The sequence below is a fragment of the Pimephales promelas genome, chromosome 6 (genome assembly GCF_988280905.1).
Source record: "Pimephales promelas chromosome 6, fPimPro1.hap1.1, whole genome shotgun sequence".
Classification (NCBI taxonomy): Eukaryota; Metazoa; Chordata; class Actinopteri; order Cypriniformes; family Leuciscidae; genus Pimephales; species Pimephales promelas.
Window position 1 is genome coordinate 7,175,554 of NC_142774.1, and position 16,966 is coordinate 7,192,519.

At 38.7% G+C, this 16,966-nt stretch overlaps 1 protein-coding gene across 1 annotated transcript in view; it reads right to left on the reverse strand.

Annotated features, from left to right (window-relative positions):
• Positions 1-16,432, reverse strand: part of cdadc1 (cytidine and dCMP deaminase domain containing 1) — an 80,455-nt gene extending 64,023 nt beyond the window's left edge. Inside the window, exons 1-8 of the mRNA XM_039687860.2 lie at positions 16,206-16,432; positions 14,696-14,796; positions 14,191-14,368; positions 12,392-12,973; positions 11,731-11,780; positions 11,479-11,648; positions 10,985-11,174; positions 10,848-10,902 (exon numbers count right to left, since the gene is read on the reverse strand). Of these exons, the coding sequence (XP_039543794.2) occupies positions 10,848-10,902; positions 10,985-11,174; positions 11,479-11,648; positions 11,731-11,780; positions 12,392-12,973; positions 14,191-14,368; positions 14,696-14,796; positions 16,206-16,308 (1,429 nt within the window). The 5' untranslated portion in view covers positions 16,309-16,432. The remainder of the gene's footprint in view (positions 1-10,847; positions 10,903-10,984; positions 11,175-11,478; positions 11,649-11,730; positions 11,781-12,391; positions 12,974-14,190; positions 14,369-14,695; positions 14,797-16,205) is intronic.
• Positions 16,433-16,966: the final 534 nt, after the last annotated feature.

Here is a 16,966-nt window from a genome sequence, read left to right on the forward strand (position 1 = left end):
GAAACTTAATTTTTCGCCCCAAAATGAAAAAAAACTTAAGGGTTAACACTGTCGTTTTTTTTTCGGGTCGAAATTTTGAATTTTGATATCTCAGCTCTGGAAGGGTCTAGAGCCTCCATTTTTGCACTCAGGTCAAAGTCTCACAGCCCTCTACCATAATCCAGAGTTTTGAGAAGATTGGAGAAACTTAATTTTTCGCCCGAAAATGAAAAAAAACGTAAGGGGTAACACTGTCGGTTTTTTTTTCGGGTCGAAATTTTGAATTTCGATATCTCAGCTCTGGAAGGGTCTAGAGCCTCCATTTTTGCACTCAGGTCAAAGTCTCACAGCCCTCTACCATAATCCAGAGTTTTGAGAAGATTGGAGAAACTTAATTTTTCGCCCGAAAATGAAAAAAAACGTAAGGGGTAACACTGTCGTTTTTTTGTCGGGTCGAAATTTTGAATTTTGATATCTCAGCTCTGGAAGGGTCTAGAGCCTCCATTTTTGCACTCAGGTCAAAGTCTCACAGCCCTCTATCATAATCCAGAGTTTTGAGAAGATTGGAGAAACTTAATTTTTCGCCCCAAAATGAAAAAAAACGTAAGGGGTAACACTGTCGTTTTTTTTTTCGGGTCAATTTTGAATTTCGATATCTCAGCTCTGGAAGGGTCTAGAGCCTCCATTTTTGCACTCAGGTCAAAGTCTCACAGCCCTCTACCATAATCCAGAGTTTTGAGAAGATTGGAGAAACTTAATTTTTCGCCCGAAAATGAAAAAAAAACGTAAGGGGTAACACTGTCGTTTTTTTTTTCGGGTCGAAATTTTGAATTTCGATATCTCAGCTCTGGAAGGGTCTAGAGCCTCCATTTTTGCACTCAGGTCAAAGTCTCACAGCCCTCTATCATAATCCGGAGTTTTGAGAAGATTGGAGAAACTTAATTTTTCGCCCCAAAATGAAAAAAAACGTAAGGGGTAACACTGTCGTTTTTTTTTCGGGTCGAAATTTTGAATTTTGATATCTCAGCTCTGGAAGGGTCTAGAGCCTCCATTTTTGCACTCAGGTCAAAGTCTCACAGCCCTCTATCATAATCCAGAGTTTTGAGAAGATTGGAGAAACTTAATTTTTCGCCCCAAAATGAAAAAAAAACGTAAGGGGTAACACTGTCGTTTTTTTTCGGGTCGAAATTTTGAATTTTGATATCTCAGCTCTGGAAGGGTCTAGAGCCTCCATTTTTGCACTCAGGTCAAAGTCTCACAGCCCTCTACCATAATCCAGAGTTTTGAGAAGATTGGAGAAACTTAATTTTTCGCCCGAAAATGAAAAAAAAACGTAAGGGGTAACACTGTCGTTTTTTTTTTCGGGTCGAAATTTTGAATTTTGATATCTCAGCTCTGGAAGGGTCTAGAGCCTCCATTTTTGCACTCAGGTCAAAGTCTCACAGCCCTCTATCATAATCCAGAGTTTTGAGAAGATTGGAGAAACTTAATTTTTCGCCCCAAAATGAAAAAAAAACGTAAGGGGTAACACTGTCGTTTTTTTTTCGGGTCGAAATTTTGAATTTTGATATCTCAGCTCTGGAAGGGTCTAGAGCCTCCATTTTTGCACTCAGGTCAAAGTCTCACAGCCCTCTACCATAATCCAGAGTTTTGAGAAGATTGGAGAAACTTAATTTTTCGCCCGAAAATGAAAAAAAACGTAAGGGGTAACACTGTCGGTTTTTTTTTCGGGTCGAAATTTTGAATTTCGATATCTCAGCTCTGGAAGGGTCTAGAGCCTCCATTTTTGCACTCAGGTCAAAGTCTCACAGCCCTCTACCATAATCCAGAGTTTTGAGAAGATTGGAGAAACTTAATTTTTTCGCCCGAAAATGAAAAAAAACGTAAGGGGTAACACTGTCGTTTTTTTGTCGGGTCGAAATTTTGAATTTTGATATCTCAGCTCTGGAAGGGTCTAGAGCCTCCATTTTTGCACTCAGGTCAAAGTCTCACAGCCCTCTATCATAATCCGGAGTTTTGAGAAGATTGGAGAAACTTAATTTTTCGCCCCAAAATGAAAAAAAAACGTAAGGGGTAACACTGTCGTTTTTTTTTCGGGTCGAAATTTTGAATGTTGATATCTCAGCTCTGGAAGGGTCTAGAGCCTCCATTTTTGCACTTAGGTCAAAGTCTCACAGCCCTCTATCATAATCCGGAGTTTTGAGAAGATTGGAGAAACTTAATTTTTCGCCCCAAAATGAAAAAAAAACGTAAGGGGTAACACTGTCGTTTTTTTTTTCGGGTCGAAATTTTGAATTTTGATATCTCAGCTCTGGAAGGGTCTAGAGCCTCCATTTTTGCACTCAGGTCAAAGTCTCACAGCCCTCTACCATAATCCAGAGTTTTGAGAAGATTGGAGAAACTTAATTTTTCGCCCGAAAATGAAAAAAAACGTAAGGGGTAACACTGTCGGGTTTTTTTCGGGTTGAAATTTTGAATTTTGATATCTCAGCTCTGGAAGGGTCTAGAGCCTCCATTTTTGCACTCAGGTCAAAGTCTCACAGCCCTCTATCATAATCCAGAGTTTTGAGAAGATTGGAGAAACTTAATTTTTCGCCCCAAAATGAAAAAAAACGTAAGGGGTAACACTGTCGGTTTTTTTTCGGGTCGAAATTTTGAATTTTGATATCTCAGCTCTGGAAGGGTCTAGAGCCTCCATTTTTGCACTCAGGTCAAAGTCTCACAGCCCTCTACCATAATCCAGAGTTTTGAGAAGATTGGAGAAACTTAATTTTTCGCCCGAAAATGAAAAAAAACGTAAGGGGTAACACTGTCGGTTTTTTTTTCGGGTCGAAATTTTGAATTTCGATATCTCAGCTCTGGAAGGGTCTAGAGCCTCCATTTTTGCACTCAGGTCAAAGTCTCACAGCCCTCTACCATAATCCAGAGTTTTGAGAAGATTGGAGAAACTTAATTTTTCGCCCGAAAATGAAAAAAAACGTAAGGGGTAACACTGTCGTTTTTTTGTCGGGTCGAAATTTTGAATTTTGATATCTCAGCTCTGGAAGGGTCTAGAGCCTCCATTTTTGCACTCAGGTCAAAGTCTCACAGCCCTCTATCATAATCCAGAGTTTTGAGAAGATTGGAGAAACTTAATTTTTCGCCCCAAAATGAAAAAAAACGTAAGGGGTAACACTGTCGTTTTTTTTTTCGGGTCAATTTTGAATTTCGATATCTCAGCTCTGGAAGGGTCTAGAGCCTCCATTTTTGCACTCAGGTCAAAGTCTCACAGCCCTCTACCATAATCCAGAGTTTTGAGAAGATTGGAGAAACTTAATTTTTCGCCCGAAAATGAAAAAAAAACGTAAGGGGTAACACTGTCGTTTTTTTTTTCGGGTCGAAATTTTGAATTTCGATATCTCAGCTCTGGAAGGGTCTAGAGCCTCCATTTTTGCACTCAGGTCAAAGTCTCACAGCCCTCTATCATAATCCGGAGTTTTGAGAAGATTGGAGAAACTTAATTTTTCGCCCCAAAATGAAAAAAAACGTAAGGGGTAACACTGTCGTTTTTTTTTCGGGTCGAAATTTTGAATTTTGATATCTCAGCTCTGGAAGGGTCTAGAGCCTCCATTTTTGCACTCAGGTCAAAGTCTCACAGCCCTCTATCATAATCCAGAGTTTTGAGAAGATTGGAGAAACTTAATTTTTCGCCCCAAAATGAAAAAAAAACGTAAGGGGTAACACTGTCGTTTTTTTTCGGGTCGAAATTTTGAATTTTGATATCTCAGCTCTGGAAGGGTCTAGAGCCTCCATTTTTGCACTCAGGTCAAAGTCTCACAGCCCTCTACCATAATCCAGAGTTTTGAGAAGATTGGAGAAACTTAATTTTTCGCCCGAAAATGAAAAAAAAACGTAAGGGGTAACACTATCGTTTTTTTTTTCGGGTCAAAATTTTGAATTTTGATATCTCAGCTCTGGAAGGGTCTAGAGCCTCCATTTTTGCACTCAGGTCAAAGTCTCACAGCCCTCTATCATAATCCAGAGTTTTGAGAAGATTGTAGAAACTTAATTTTTCGCCCCAAAATGAAAAAAAACGTAAGGGGTAACACTGTCGTTTTTTTTTCGGGTCGAAATTTTGAATTTTGATATCTCAGCTCTGGAAGGGTCTAGAGCCTCCATTTTTGCACTCAGGTCAAAGTCTCACAGCCCTCTACCATAATCCAGAGTTTTGAGAAGATTGGAGAAACTTAATTTTTCGCCCGAAAATGAAAAAAAACGTAAGGGGTAACACTGTCGGTTTTTTTTTCGGGTCGAAATTTTGAATTTCGATATCTCAGCTCTGGAAGGGTCTAGAGCCTCCATTTTTGCACTCAGGTCAAAGTCTCACAGCCCTCTACCATAATCCAGAGTTTTGAGAAGATTGGAGAAACTTAATTTTTTCGCCCGAAAATGAAAAAAAACGTAAGGGGTAACACTGTCGTTTTTTTGTCGGGTCGAAATTTTGAATTTTGATATCTCAGCTCTGGAAGGGTCTAGAGCCTCCATTTTTGCACTCAGGTCAAAGTCTCACAGCCCTCTATCATAATCCGGAGTTTTGAGAAGATTGGAGAAACTTAATTTTTCGCCCCAAAATGAAAAAAAAAACGTAAGGGGTAACACTGTCGTTTTTTTTTCGGGTCGAAATTTTGAATTTTGATATCTCAGCTCTGGAAGGGTCTAGAGCCTCCATTTTTGCACTCAGGTCAAAGTCTCACAGCCCTCTATCATAATCCAGAGTTTTGAGAAGATTGGAGAAACTTAATTTTTCACCCGAAAATGAAAAAAAAAACGAAAGGGGTAACACTGTCGTTTTTTTTTCGGGTCGAAATTTTGAATTTTGATATCTCAGCTCTGGAAGGGTTTAGAGCCTCCATTTTTGCACTCAGGTCAAAGTCTCACAGCCCTCTATCATAATCCGGAGTTTTGAGAAGATTGGAGAAACTTAATTTTCCGCCCCAAAATGAAAAAAAACGTAAGGGGTAACACTGTCGTTTTTTTTTTCGGGTCGAAATTTTGAATTTTGATATCTCAGCTCTGGAAGGGTCTAGAGCTTCCATTTTTGCACTCAGGTCAAAGTCTCACAGCCCTCTATCATAATCCAGAGTTTTGAGAAGATTGGAGAAACTTAATTTTTCGCCCGAAAATGAAAAAAAACGAAAGGGGTAACACTGTCGTTTTTTTTTTCGGGTCGAAATTTTGAATTTTGATATCTCATCTCTGGAAGGGTCTAGAGCCTCCATTTTTGCACTCAGGTCAAAGTCTCACAGCCCTCTATCATAATCCAGAGTTTTGAGAAGATTGGAGAAACTTAATTTTTCGCCCGAAAATGAAAAAAAACGTAAGGGGTAACACTGTCGTTTTTTTTTCGGGTCGAAATTTTGAGTTTCGATATCTCAGCTCTGGAAGGGTCTAGAGCCTCCATTTTTGCACTCAGGTCAAAGTCTCACAGCCCTCTATCATAATCCAGAGTTTTGAGAAGATTGGAGAAACTTAATTTTTAGCCCGAAAATGAAAAAAAACGTAAGGGGTAACACTGTCGGTTTTTTTTCGGGTCGAAATTTTGAATTTTGATATCTCAGCTCTGGAAGGGTCTAGAGCCTCCATTTTTGCACTCAGGTCAAAGTCTCACAGCCCTCTATCATAATCCAGAGTTTTGAGAAGATTGGAGAAACTTAATTTTTAGCCCGAAAATGAAAAAAAACGAAAGGGGTAACACTGTCGTTTTTTTTTCGGGTCGAAATTTTGAATTTTGATATCTCAGCTCTGGAAGGGCCTAGAGCCTCCATTTTTGCACTCAGGTCAAAGTCTCACAGCCCTCTATCATAATCCAGAGTTTTGAGAAGATTGGAGAAACTTAATTGTTCGCCCGAAAATGAAAAAAAAAACGTAAGGGGTTACACTGTCGGGTTTTTTTTCGGGTCGAAATTTTGAGTTTCGATATCTCAGCTCTGGAAGGGTCTAGAGCCTCCATTTTTGCACTCAGGTCAAAGTCTCACAGCCCTCTATCATAATCCAGAGGTTTGAGAAGATTGGAGAAACTTAATTTTTCGCCCGAAAATGAAAAAAAACGTAAGGGGTAACACTGTCGTTTTTTTTTCGGGTCGAAATTTTGAATTTTGATATCTCAGCTCTGGAAGGGTCTAGATCCTGCATTTTTGCACTCAGGTCAAAGTCTTACAGCCCTCTATCATAATCCAGAGTTTTGAGAAGATTGGAGAAACTTAATTTTTCGCCCGAAAATGAAAAAAAACGAAAGGGGTAACACTGTCGTTTTTTTTTTTCGGGTCGAAATTTTGAATTTTGATATCTCAGCTCTGGAAGGGTCTAGAGCCTCCATTTTTGCACTCAGGTCAAAGTCTCACAGCCCTCTATCATAATCCAGAGTTTTGAGAAGATTGGAGAAACTTAATTGTTCGCCCGAAAATGAAAAAAAACATAAGGGGTTAAACTGTCGTTTTTTTTTTTCGGGTCGAAATTTTGAGTTTCGATATCTCAGCTCTGGAAGGGTCTAGAGCCTCCATTTTTGCACTCAGGTCAAAGTCTCACAGCCCTCTATCATAATCCAGAGTATTGAGAAGATTGGAGAAACTTAATTTTTCGCCCGAAAATGAAAAAAAACGAAAGGGGTAACACTGTCGTTTTTTTTTTCGGGTCGAAATTTTGAATTTTGATATCTCAGCTCTGGAAGGGTCTAGAGCCTCCATTTTTGCACTCAGGTTAAAGTCTCACAGCCCTCTATCATAATCCAGAGTTTTGAGAATATTGGAGAAACTTAATTTTTCGGCCGAAAATGAAAAAAAACGAAAGGGGTAACACTGTCGTTTTTTTAGGGTCGAAATTTTGAATTTCGATATCTCAGCTCTGGAAGGGTCTAGATCCTCAATTTTTGCACTCAGGTCAAAGTCGCGTGGCCCTCTATCAGAAACCAGAGTTTTGAGAAGATTGGAGAAACTTAATTTTTCGCCCAAAAACGAAAAGAAAAACGAAAGGGGTAACACTGTCGGGTTTTTTTTCAGGTCGAAATTTTGAATTTTGATATCTCAGCTCTGGAAGGGTCTAGAGCCTCCATTTTTGCACTCAGGTCAAAGTCTCACAGCCCTCTATCATAATCCAGAGTTTTGAGAAGATTGGAGAAACTTAATTTTTCGCCCGAAAATGAAAAAAACGTAAGGGGTTACACTGTCGTTTTTTTTTCGGGTCGAAATTTTGAATTTCGATATCTCAGCTCTGGAAGGGTCTAGAGCCTCCATTTTTGCACTCAGGTCAAAGTCTCACAGCCCTCTATCATAATCCAGAGTTTTGAGAAGATTGGAGAAACTTAATTTTTAGCCCGAAAATGAAAACAAAACGTAAGGGGTAACACTGTCGGGTTTTTTTTTCGGGTCGAAATTTTGAATTTTGATATCTCAGCTCTGGAAGGGTCTAGAGCCTCCATTTTTGCACTCAGGTCAAAGTCTCACAGCCCTCTATCATAATCCAGAGTTTTGAGAAGATTGGAGAAACTTAATTTTTCGCCCGAAAATGAAAAAAAACGAAAGGGGTAACACTGTCGTTTTTTTTTTCGGGTCGAAATTTTGAATTTTGATATCTCAGCTCTAGAAGGGTCTAGAGCCTCCATTTTTGCACTTAGGTCAAAGTCTCACAGCCCTCTATCATAATCCAGAGTTTTGAGAAGATTGGAGAAACTTAATTTTTTGGCCGAAAACGAAAAAAAACGAAAGGGGTAACACTGTCGGTTTTTTTTTTCGGGTCGAAATTTCGAATTTCGATATCTCAGCTCTAGAAGGGTCTAGAGCCTCCATTTTTGCACTCAGGTCAAAGTCTCGTGGCCCTCTATCAGAATCCAGAGTTTTGAGAAGATTGGAGAAACTTAATTTTTCGCCCAAAAACTAATAAAAACGAAAGGGGTAACACTGTCGTTTTTTTTTTCGGGTCGAAATTTTGAATTTCGATATCTCAGCTCTGGAAGGGTCTAGAGCCTCCATTTTTGCACTCAGGTCAAAGTCTCACAGCCCTCTATCATAATCCAGAGTTTTGAGAAGATTGGAGAAACTTAATTTTGCACCCAAAAACGAAAAAAAACGAAAGGGGTAACACTGTCGTTTTTTTTTCGGGTCGAAATTTTTAATTTCGATATCTCAGCTCTAGAAGGGTCTAGAGCCTCCATTTTTGCACTCAGGTCAAAGTCTCGTGGCCCTCCATCAGAATTCAGAGTTTTGAGAAGATTGGAGAAACTTAATTTTTTGCCCGAAAACGAAAAAAAGCGAAAGGGGTGCCGTGCTGACAGAGTGGGGAGAGAGAGACTGGGAGCTTGTGCACGCGCTGTCGAGAGAGAGAAAACGCTGGGCTGCAAGCTGTATTCAGTGGAAAGAGTGTTGCTGCATTTGTGACCTGAGAAGCTGTATCCAGCGGGAAGAGTTCTGTTTTATTTATTTTTGAAATATTCTGAATTAATTGTGTGAGCGCGAGCAAGTGCTGTGGGGAGAGAAAGTAACTATGTGTTATAATCTGCCACTGGGCCGGCACTCTGTCAAATTTTAAAATCCAGTGTGGCCCTTGAGCCAAAAAGTTTGCCCACCCCTGCTCTGAACCCTTGCAGAGCTGAGATATTGATATATTTATAATGGCATAAATGCTACGTGGGATATCAATATCTCAGCTCTGGAAGGGTCTAGAGCCTCCATTTTTGCACTCAGGTCTAAGTCCCGTGGCCCTCTATCAGAATCCAGAGTTTCAAGAAGATTGGAGAAACTCAAAATTTCGACCCAAAAAAAAAAAAACGACAGTGTTACCCCTGTCGTTTTTTTTTTTTTTTTGTGCGAAAAAATAAGTTTCTCCAATCTTCTTGAAACTCTGGATTCTGATAGAGGGCCACGGGACTTAGACCTGAGTGCAAAAATGGAGGCTCTAGACCCTTCCAGAGCTGAGATATTGATATACCACGTAGCATTTATGCCATTATAAATATATCAATATGTATCAAAACAAATATATCAAAATACATGTGCATCAGATACCTGTGTGTGAGTGTGTGTGTGTGTTTACAGGGGTTTCATGTCAGATACCTGTCCTAACTGTACATGTGCATCAGATACCACGCTTTAGCACACAAGTGCTAAAGCACGACTTGTACTACGCTGAACGCTCCCACTAGAGTGTAGCCCACAGTGCCGCCACTGGCCTGGATGGCTGAATCGATTCATAGGATTGATGAATCAATATTTTTACCCAGCCCTAGAGTCCAACATTTAGCTTAAATTGATAAAATTGTCCGTTTTAAGGCCCGTACACACCGGGACGAATATCAGCGCGCGTTATTCGTCAGCGTTTTTCAACGCGTTTTTTGTGTTCACACCCAAGCGTTTTTCGCTGACGATGACCTGAGTGAACATGCAAATTCATTCCCTGACATTAGATGGCGCTTAATGTAAAACAGAAATAATAATAGAATATACTAGGGTGATCATATTCATGTCTCAATGTTTTATTATGACAGATTAAAAAAAAACGAATGAAATAATGATAGAAATAATGTCTTCTGTATTAGAAAAATAAATATATAAATAATAAATAACTAAAAGAAATGCCTCCAAATGTAACAAAAAATAGCTCTCACAAACTTACAAAAACGAACTAACAAAATCTATTTATATCTTTAGTTTTCAATCCTCTTTATCCTTTTTTTCTTCCTCATCCACCTTGTTTGTCCATCTATATTTTGCTGTAGAACTGATCTTTCCCAGCAGTTTTTTTTTTGAAAACCAGGACATTTTCATCACTTAAAAACAGCCAGGACAGGACGTGGAAACAGGACATGTGTAACGCAAAGTTGAGATGTTGCCCAGAGATACAGAAAACATAGCACTAGTTGTCGGATGAACAGATGCACGAGAGACGAGAGTTGTCGTATTTCTCCGCGTTTAATAAAACCACTCAACCGTTACACTCGTCCTCATACATGGGGATCGAGTCAGAAAAAACAAACAAACAAACATCTGGTCACAATAGAAAAATAAAATAAAAGAAAGAATACAAAAGAGTCGGCAGAGCGGTTATCTCCTTACTTACTTACTTAACACTTGTCAAAATCTAACTGACACTATGCGCAGTTCTCATCTCAACTAAGATTTCTATAAAGCACGAAGTGATCGTTTTACACATGTCGCGGGAAAACAGGACTGTTGGTCACCCTATACTATTATTACAGAAATACTAATATAAATATCATCATATTATAGCAAATGCTCCGAGACCAGCAGCTCAACATTCATCTTGCCCATAGGTATCTTGCCTTGTAGGATCTCTTCTTCGCCGTATGTGTGCTCGGCAAGACCGTTTTGTGTTTGAACGCCCCCAAGTTGTGTTTACTGTAACTTCAGAAGTACCAGACACGTGAGCAAACCCGCCAATCTCGTTGGTCGGATAGGTTTTGACGCGGCGCGTCAAACCAAAAAAACAAACCCGAGGCGTTTTTTTTTTAAAAATTACGCTTTTACGCGTGGCGTTTTTCGCGTCGGTGTGAACACTCACATTGGCGCCCATTGTTTAACGTTAACGGCGTTAAACGTCGACGAATATCACGCGCGAAATTCGTCCCGGTGTGAACACGCCTTTAGTCACATTTTTGCAGGTTAATAAATCCAGTCACGCAGCAGATCTTTTACCACTCAGTCAGGCTGAGGGGGGTTGTTCCGGCGGGAAAGTGACGTCAATGCATTCCCTCTATAGTTTCAAAAGTTTGTGTTTTCAGGCCACCAAAACACAGTTGTCGTGTAAATGAACGGTCAAAACGCATACGCTTTCTGTTTTTAGTTGAAAACGGCGTCGTGTAAACGACCCAAAACACTTACTTGCTGTAGGCAGAGCAGCTTGTTCTGAAGTATGTCTAGCAGATTTCTGTTGCCACTGAAAAAATATATTAATTGTTAAAAATAAGAGCCAATTTTTTTGTGCGATAAAAAAAAAAAAAAATCTCAGCAGCACTCACAATGAACTTCTGGACGCCGTTGAGTTTGTCGAACCTGAGGTAGGAGATGTCGTGTTTGACTTTGTTGCTGTCCAGGTCTGTAGTGTAGATCTGCTTTATTCCAGCACAGCCAATCAGAGGAACACACTCGTCACACGGGCATTTGGTCACAAACATCATTGTGTTCTCCTCTTCCTTTATCTCTGCGCTCCTGCAGATCGGAGGGAAATAAAAGTGGAAGGTGGGAAGAAATGAACAAATCATGAACGAGTTTGAATGGCTTGATAATAGTAAAAGCACATCTCAACCATGAGAGATGCATTCAGATTAGTGCAAAAAAAGGTCTATTGCCCTCTGTCAATAGTGTAGAAGCACAGAAGTCGATTAAATCAAGCTGAAACTTGAAAATGAGCGAAATCTGCAAACCCTATTGGAATGACTGGGTTTGGTAAAAGTGACTGCACCTCTTTTTCTTGTTGCCAACATTCCTGACCGCTTCTTCCCATGAGCCTCACCTGAATGTGAGCGCGTTCTGCTCCGCATGGAGGATGTACCGGTACTTCCTGTTCTGTCTCTCTTTCTGCTTGTGATCCATCTGAGGGTACTCTGCGTACTGTGAGCCCACTGGATATGCGTTGTATCCACAGCCCACTAGGTAAAGCCGACCCGTGCCATCGCATTGTGACTGCAAGCGGAGAGGTGTTTATTAAAATACACACAATCATAAAGTCACGTTTTCATTGCGTTTTTTTTTTTTTTTTACTCACCTGTTTTCCCTCTGCCCAGATCACTGCACCAACTCCCACTTTAGGATCCTCTACACAAAAATAAATGGTGACAGTTTCAGTACAAACTATTCAAAGGGCTTTAAAAGATTCCAGACGATGAATAAGGGTCTTATCAAGCGAAACGATCGCTCATTTAAAAAATATTAACAAAGTTTAAGTTTTATAAGCTCAAATGTTCGCCTTGCTCTGTTTTTGATGCGCGTTTGTGACTCTCCTGTTCGAACTCGTTTATCAAAATGAACGAATCTTTTTTCGTGTCATTTGGTTCATTCAACGAACGAAATGAACGAGTTGACTCGGGAAAAGATTCGTTCATTTTGATGAACGAGTTCGAACAGGAGTCACAAACGCGCATCACAGAACAGAGCAAGGTGAGCATTTGAGCTTATAAAAATTAAAATTTGTTATTTATTTGTTAAATGAGTGATCGTTTTACTAGATAAAACCCTTACTCGTCTGGTATCGTTTAAAGCGATTTGAAGCTGCACTGAAACTGTCTTTTGGACCTTGAACCGTTTGGTTCCCATTGTAGTCCATTATATGGAGAAAATCCTATAATGTTTTAATCAAAAACCTTAATATCTTTTCGACTGAAGAAAGAAAGACATGGACATCTTGGATGTAATCAAACTGAATTCACCTGTTCTACACGCCAATAACCGGGCTTGTATGACACAGTGCCGTATCACATCCTGAGGTAAAGCTGGAGAACCTGTCCCTAAAGGCTCTCTCATGAAGAACCCATAATCGTCTTGTAGAACCGGAACACTAGCGGCCACAGACGCGAGAATCCGAATGAGATTCCTCATATGCTGCCTTAAGTTGCTAAAATTTGGTTCCACACAAAAGTTCTCCAGTCCCATCTTGTTCAGCACATACATATGCTGTTCTTCGTCATTTATAAAGAACTTTTCCAAGAAATCGTCTGAGTTCTTCCACCATTCCTTTCTAAAGACATCCGCAACATCCAGCGCTGGATTGTCCGCCGCAATCTTCCCAAGGAAGTCGCAGTTTTGGGAAGTGTGGTCCACGAACTGCAGCATGGTGCTGTCCAGAGGTTGCAGGAGCACACAGATGTGCGGCCTGCTGTTGGACTTGAGTCGCTCTGCCGCTGTGGCGTCGAGGATGGCTTCCTGGTGACTGGAGTCTGCGGGATCACGTCTACCTGACAGCAAGCCCATCTCAGCATCACCGGGCCAGTAAGATATCCTGTTCACACCAGCTGAACAAAGGATATGAAAGGCAATGAGGGTTGAGATAGACAATTAAATATAAAACTATATAAAGTTAATAAATAAAGTATGATACGCTGGTGGTGGTCAAAAGTTTGGAATTATTATTTTTTTATGTTTTTGAAAGAAGTCTCTTATGCTCAGAAAGGTTGAATTTATTTGATGACAAATATAGTTAAATATTAAATTTTAAATGATAATAATTAAATAAATATTAAATTAAGTAATATTATGAAATGCCATTACAATAACAATGCTATATAATCATTTGAATACATTTTTAAGATTTTATTCCTGTGATGGAAAGCTGAATTTTCAGCATCAGATATGATGACTTTAAACATTTAGTGCAATTACTAATGTTAAAAAACGCTACTTTTTTACAAAAGAATCGCTACTTTAAAAAAAATCGTTACTTTTTCAAAAAGAATAATGTAACAAAATAATAATGTTACAAATGTATAATAATAATGATAATGTGACAAATGTAAAATAACACTAAAAATGTATAATTACATAGTAATAAATGTATAATAACACTGAAAATAATGTATAATGACATTGTAATAATTGTATATTTAAATTTTTACACTACTTTTTTTCAAAAAGAATCGCTACTTTTCAAAAAAAATCTCAAATTTTTTTCACAAAGAATAATGTGACAAATGTATAATAATAATAATGTAACAAATGTAAAATAACACTAATAAATGTATAATTACATTGTAAGAAACGTATAATAACACTGATGTATGATTACATTGTAATAAATGTATAATAACAATATAATAAATGTATAACTACATTGTAATGTATAAAAACGTAACAAATGTATTACATTTTTTACACTACTTTTTTCAAAAACAATCGCTACTTTTTCAAAAATAATGTAACAAATGTATAATAACACTGTAATAAATGTGTAATTACATTGTAATAAACTTATAAGACTGTAACATGTATAATTACATTTTTTACACTATTTTCAAAAAGTATTGCTACTTTTTAAAAAGGAATCGCTACTTTTTCAAAAAGAATCGCTACTTTTTAAAAAAAATAATCGCTACTTTTTGATAAAAGCATTATTACATTATTATAAACATTTTTACAGCTTTTAAATACGGACTGTGAGCAAATCCAAACTATTGAATCCAAACTATTGAGCAACAATGTGTACATATATTAGAGAGAGCAGTTCTAATCTTGCCATTGATGAGCATCTTGAGGCAGGTTGAACAGGGTTTTCTGGAGAAGTAGAGATCACATCCCTTCAGTCGGGGTCCGTGTTTGACCACAGCCACCTGTCCTGCATGCAACTGCACACTGGAGCAATGCAGACCCAGGACCCTGCGCTCATGGACCACCACAAGACCACTGTCTCCAGCCTGGACGCAAATACAACACCGTGCTTTTTAATGAAAGAAACAAATAAATAAAACAAGTAGATACTGAGGCATCTCCTTCAGAGCGCACGAGTCATAATATCCACAGCAGAGACTCGGTCCTGTGGGAATCAGCTTTCCAATAATAATTCTCAGTACTGTATAGAAGGCTTTTTTCCCAGAAATAAATACGAATCAGACATTTTACACTGGTGCATAGATACCTGTAACACATTCTCCTTCCTAAATGCATTTCAAATGTCTTTAAATGTAAGCTCTCTGTCTTTGAAACACACTGCATCACTTTAGAGAGAATTAAAATATGCCTACAGAATCATTTTCTCGCTGACGTGCTTCTTTCTCGGGGAAAAGTTCCATCCATAGACTCAATAATGTGAAGAGGTTGGCTTTGGACAGTCGAGGTTCCTGACCTGAAACAGAGAAAAGGAGTCATGTGAAAAAGACCAGTGACAAAACTAAAAACGTTTGCTTAACTACTAAAATAACCAGTTCAGTGCTATGAGAGGGACGTGTAAAGAGAGATAGTTTGACATGTAAATAGAGATTGATAATTGGTTAGAACACAGTGTGCATTTTAAACTTAAAGGAGTAGTTCACTTTTCAAAAAACTTTTGCTGATAATTTACTCACCCCCATGTCATCCAAGATGTCCATGTCTTTCTTTCTTCAGTCGAAAAGAAATTAAGGTTTTTGATGAAAACATTCCAGGATTTTCTCCATATAATGGACTTCAATGGGAACCAAACAGTTCAAGGTCCAAATGAGAGTTTCAGTACAGCTTCAAAGGGTTTTAAACGACACCAGACGATGAATAATCTTATCTTGTGAAACGATCTGTCATTTTTTAAAAAAAGTTTAAGTTTTATAAGCTCAAATGCTCGCCTTGCTCTGTTCTGTGACGCACGTTTGTGACTCTCCTGTCACAACAGTCAATCCAGTAAATTTGTTCGTTTTGTTCGTTGAACGAATCAAATGACTCGGAAAAAGATTTGTTCATTTTGATGAACGAGTTCGAACAGGAGAGTCACACATAACAGAGCAAGTTGACCATTTGAGCTCATAAAACTTAAACTTTGTTATTTATTTATTAAATGAGCGATCGTTTCACTTAATAAGACCCTTATTCATCGTCTGGAGTCGTTTAAAGCCCTTTGAACAGTTTGCACTGAAACTGTCTTTTGGACCTTGAACTGTTTGGTTCCCATTGAAGTCCATTATATGGAGAAAAATCCTGGAATGTTTTCGTCAAAAACCTTAATTTGTTTTCGACTGAAGAAAGAATGATGGATGACAGGGGTGAGTAAATTATCAGCAAAAGTTTTTTGAAAACTGAACTACTCCTTTAACTCTATTCGACAAAATAAGCACAAAATCATTAGACGAGCAAAATATGAATATTTTATTAATTTTATTATCATTATTAGTAGGCTAGAAGAAGTAGTAGTAACGCCATTATATATCATTTTATCTCTAATAAGCAATATTTTTATTGTAGGCTGTTTTTTCTTTAGTTGTGTCAAAAAGAAACATTTCGGTTCTGCTAGTATATATAGAATCTGATTCAGAATTCGAATTCGAACAGATTTTATGTTATCAGACTGCTCTTGATATGAAGTTGCTGACATGGACATTAAACGAGGAAATATAGAAATAGATAATGGCCGGGGCAAAGGTCAAAATGCAAATGTCTCAATGGCAAAACTGAAAGAACATAGCCTATTGAAAGATAATGAAACAGCATTGGCAACACGCAGCAGTTTAAAGTTAAATATCCTCTGGGATCTGGTTAGCAAGGAAGACATTGACATGTTAATCTCACCTTGTACTTTAGCATCCGTCTGTACTCCGGTCTCCCTCACACTTGGAATAGATCTGTTCCCCTCGCCATCCAGACAAGGCCACCGACTGTCCGATGCTGCCATTCAATCGCGATCAACATTGACCTGTCTTTGACTAAACTGTCCCAAACGACAACAGCCCGTCCGCCTTCATCCTGTCATCTTCCTATTTGTGCTGACGTCACAGGTGGGCGGGGCTTCTTGTCTTAAAGGCTCGCCTGTTTCTATTTCGCAGAAACCGTGACCAACAGTGTGTGTGGAGACTCAAAGACAACACACCCAATGTGGCCGAAGTACATATTTCACAAACTTTGACATTAATATGAAGTTGGTCTTAGCTTATCTAACAGCTTGAACATCATGGATGCAGGGATTTCCTCCAATTCAGTCCCAAGAGCATCAGTGATGTTGATGGAGCTTTGTTTCTCCAAAAGTCTTCAATGGGGTTCAGATCTGGACAAACCGGTCAGATTCTTCCACATCAGACTCACTCTTCCACTGATCCCGTAACAATGGCACTGAGACTCTCCATCTTTCTGTTAAAAATACAAGAATGCATGACTGTAGGTTGGGTTTCACACACCTGCTACATAATTAGTCAATCTGTCAATAGGGTTTGTGCATCTACATCATTTCTGAACAATTAATCATTTCATAGAATGAGTATCAGTCATTACTTTCTTTTAACAGACTTCAATAGCCTACCCAAACAAGGATTTAACTATTCTGGAAATTAACATTT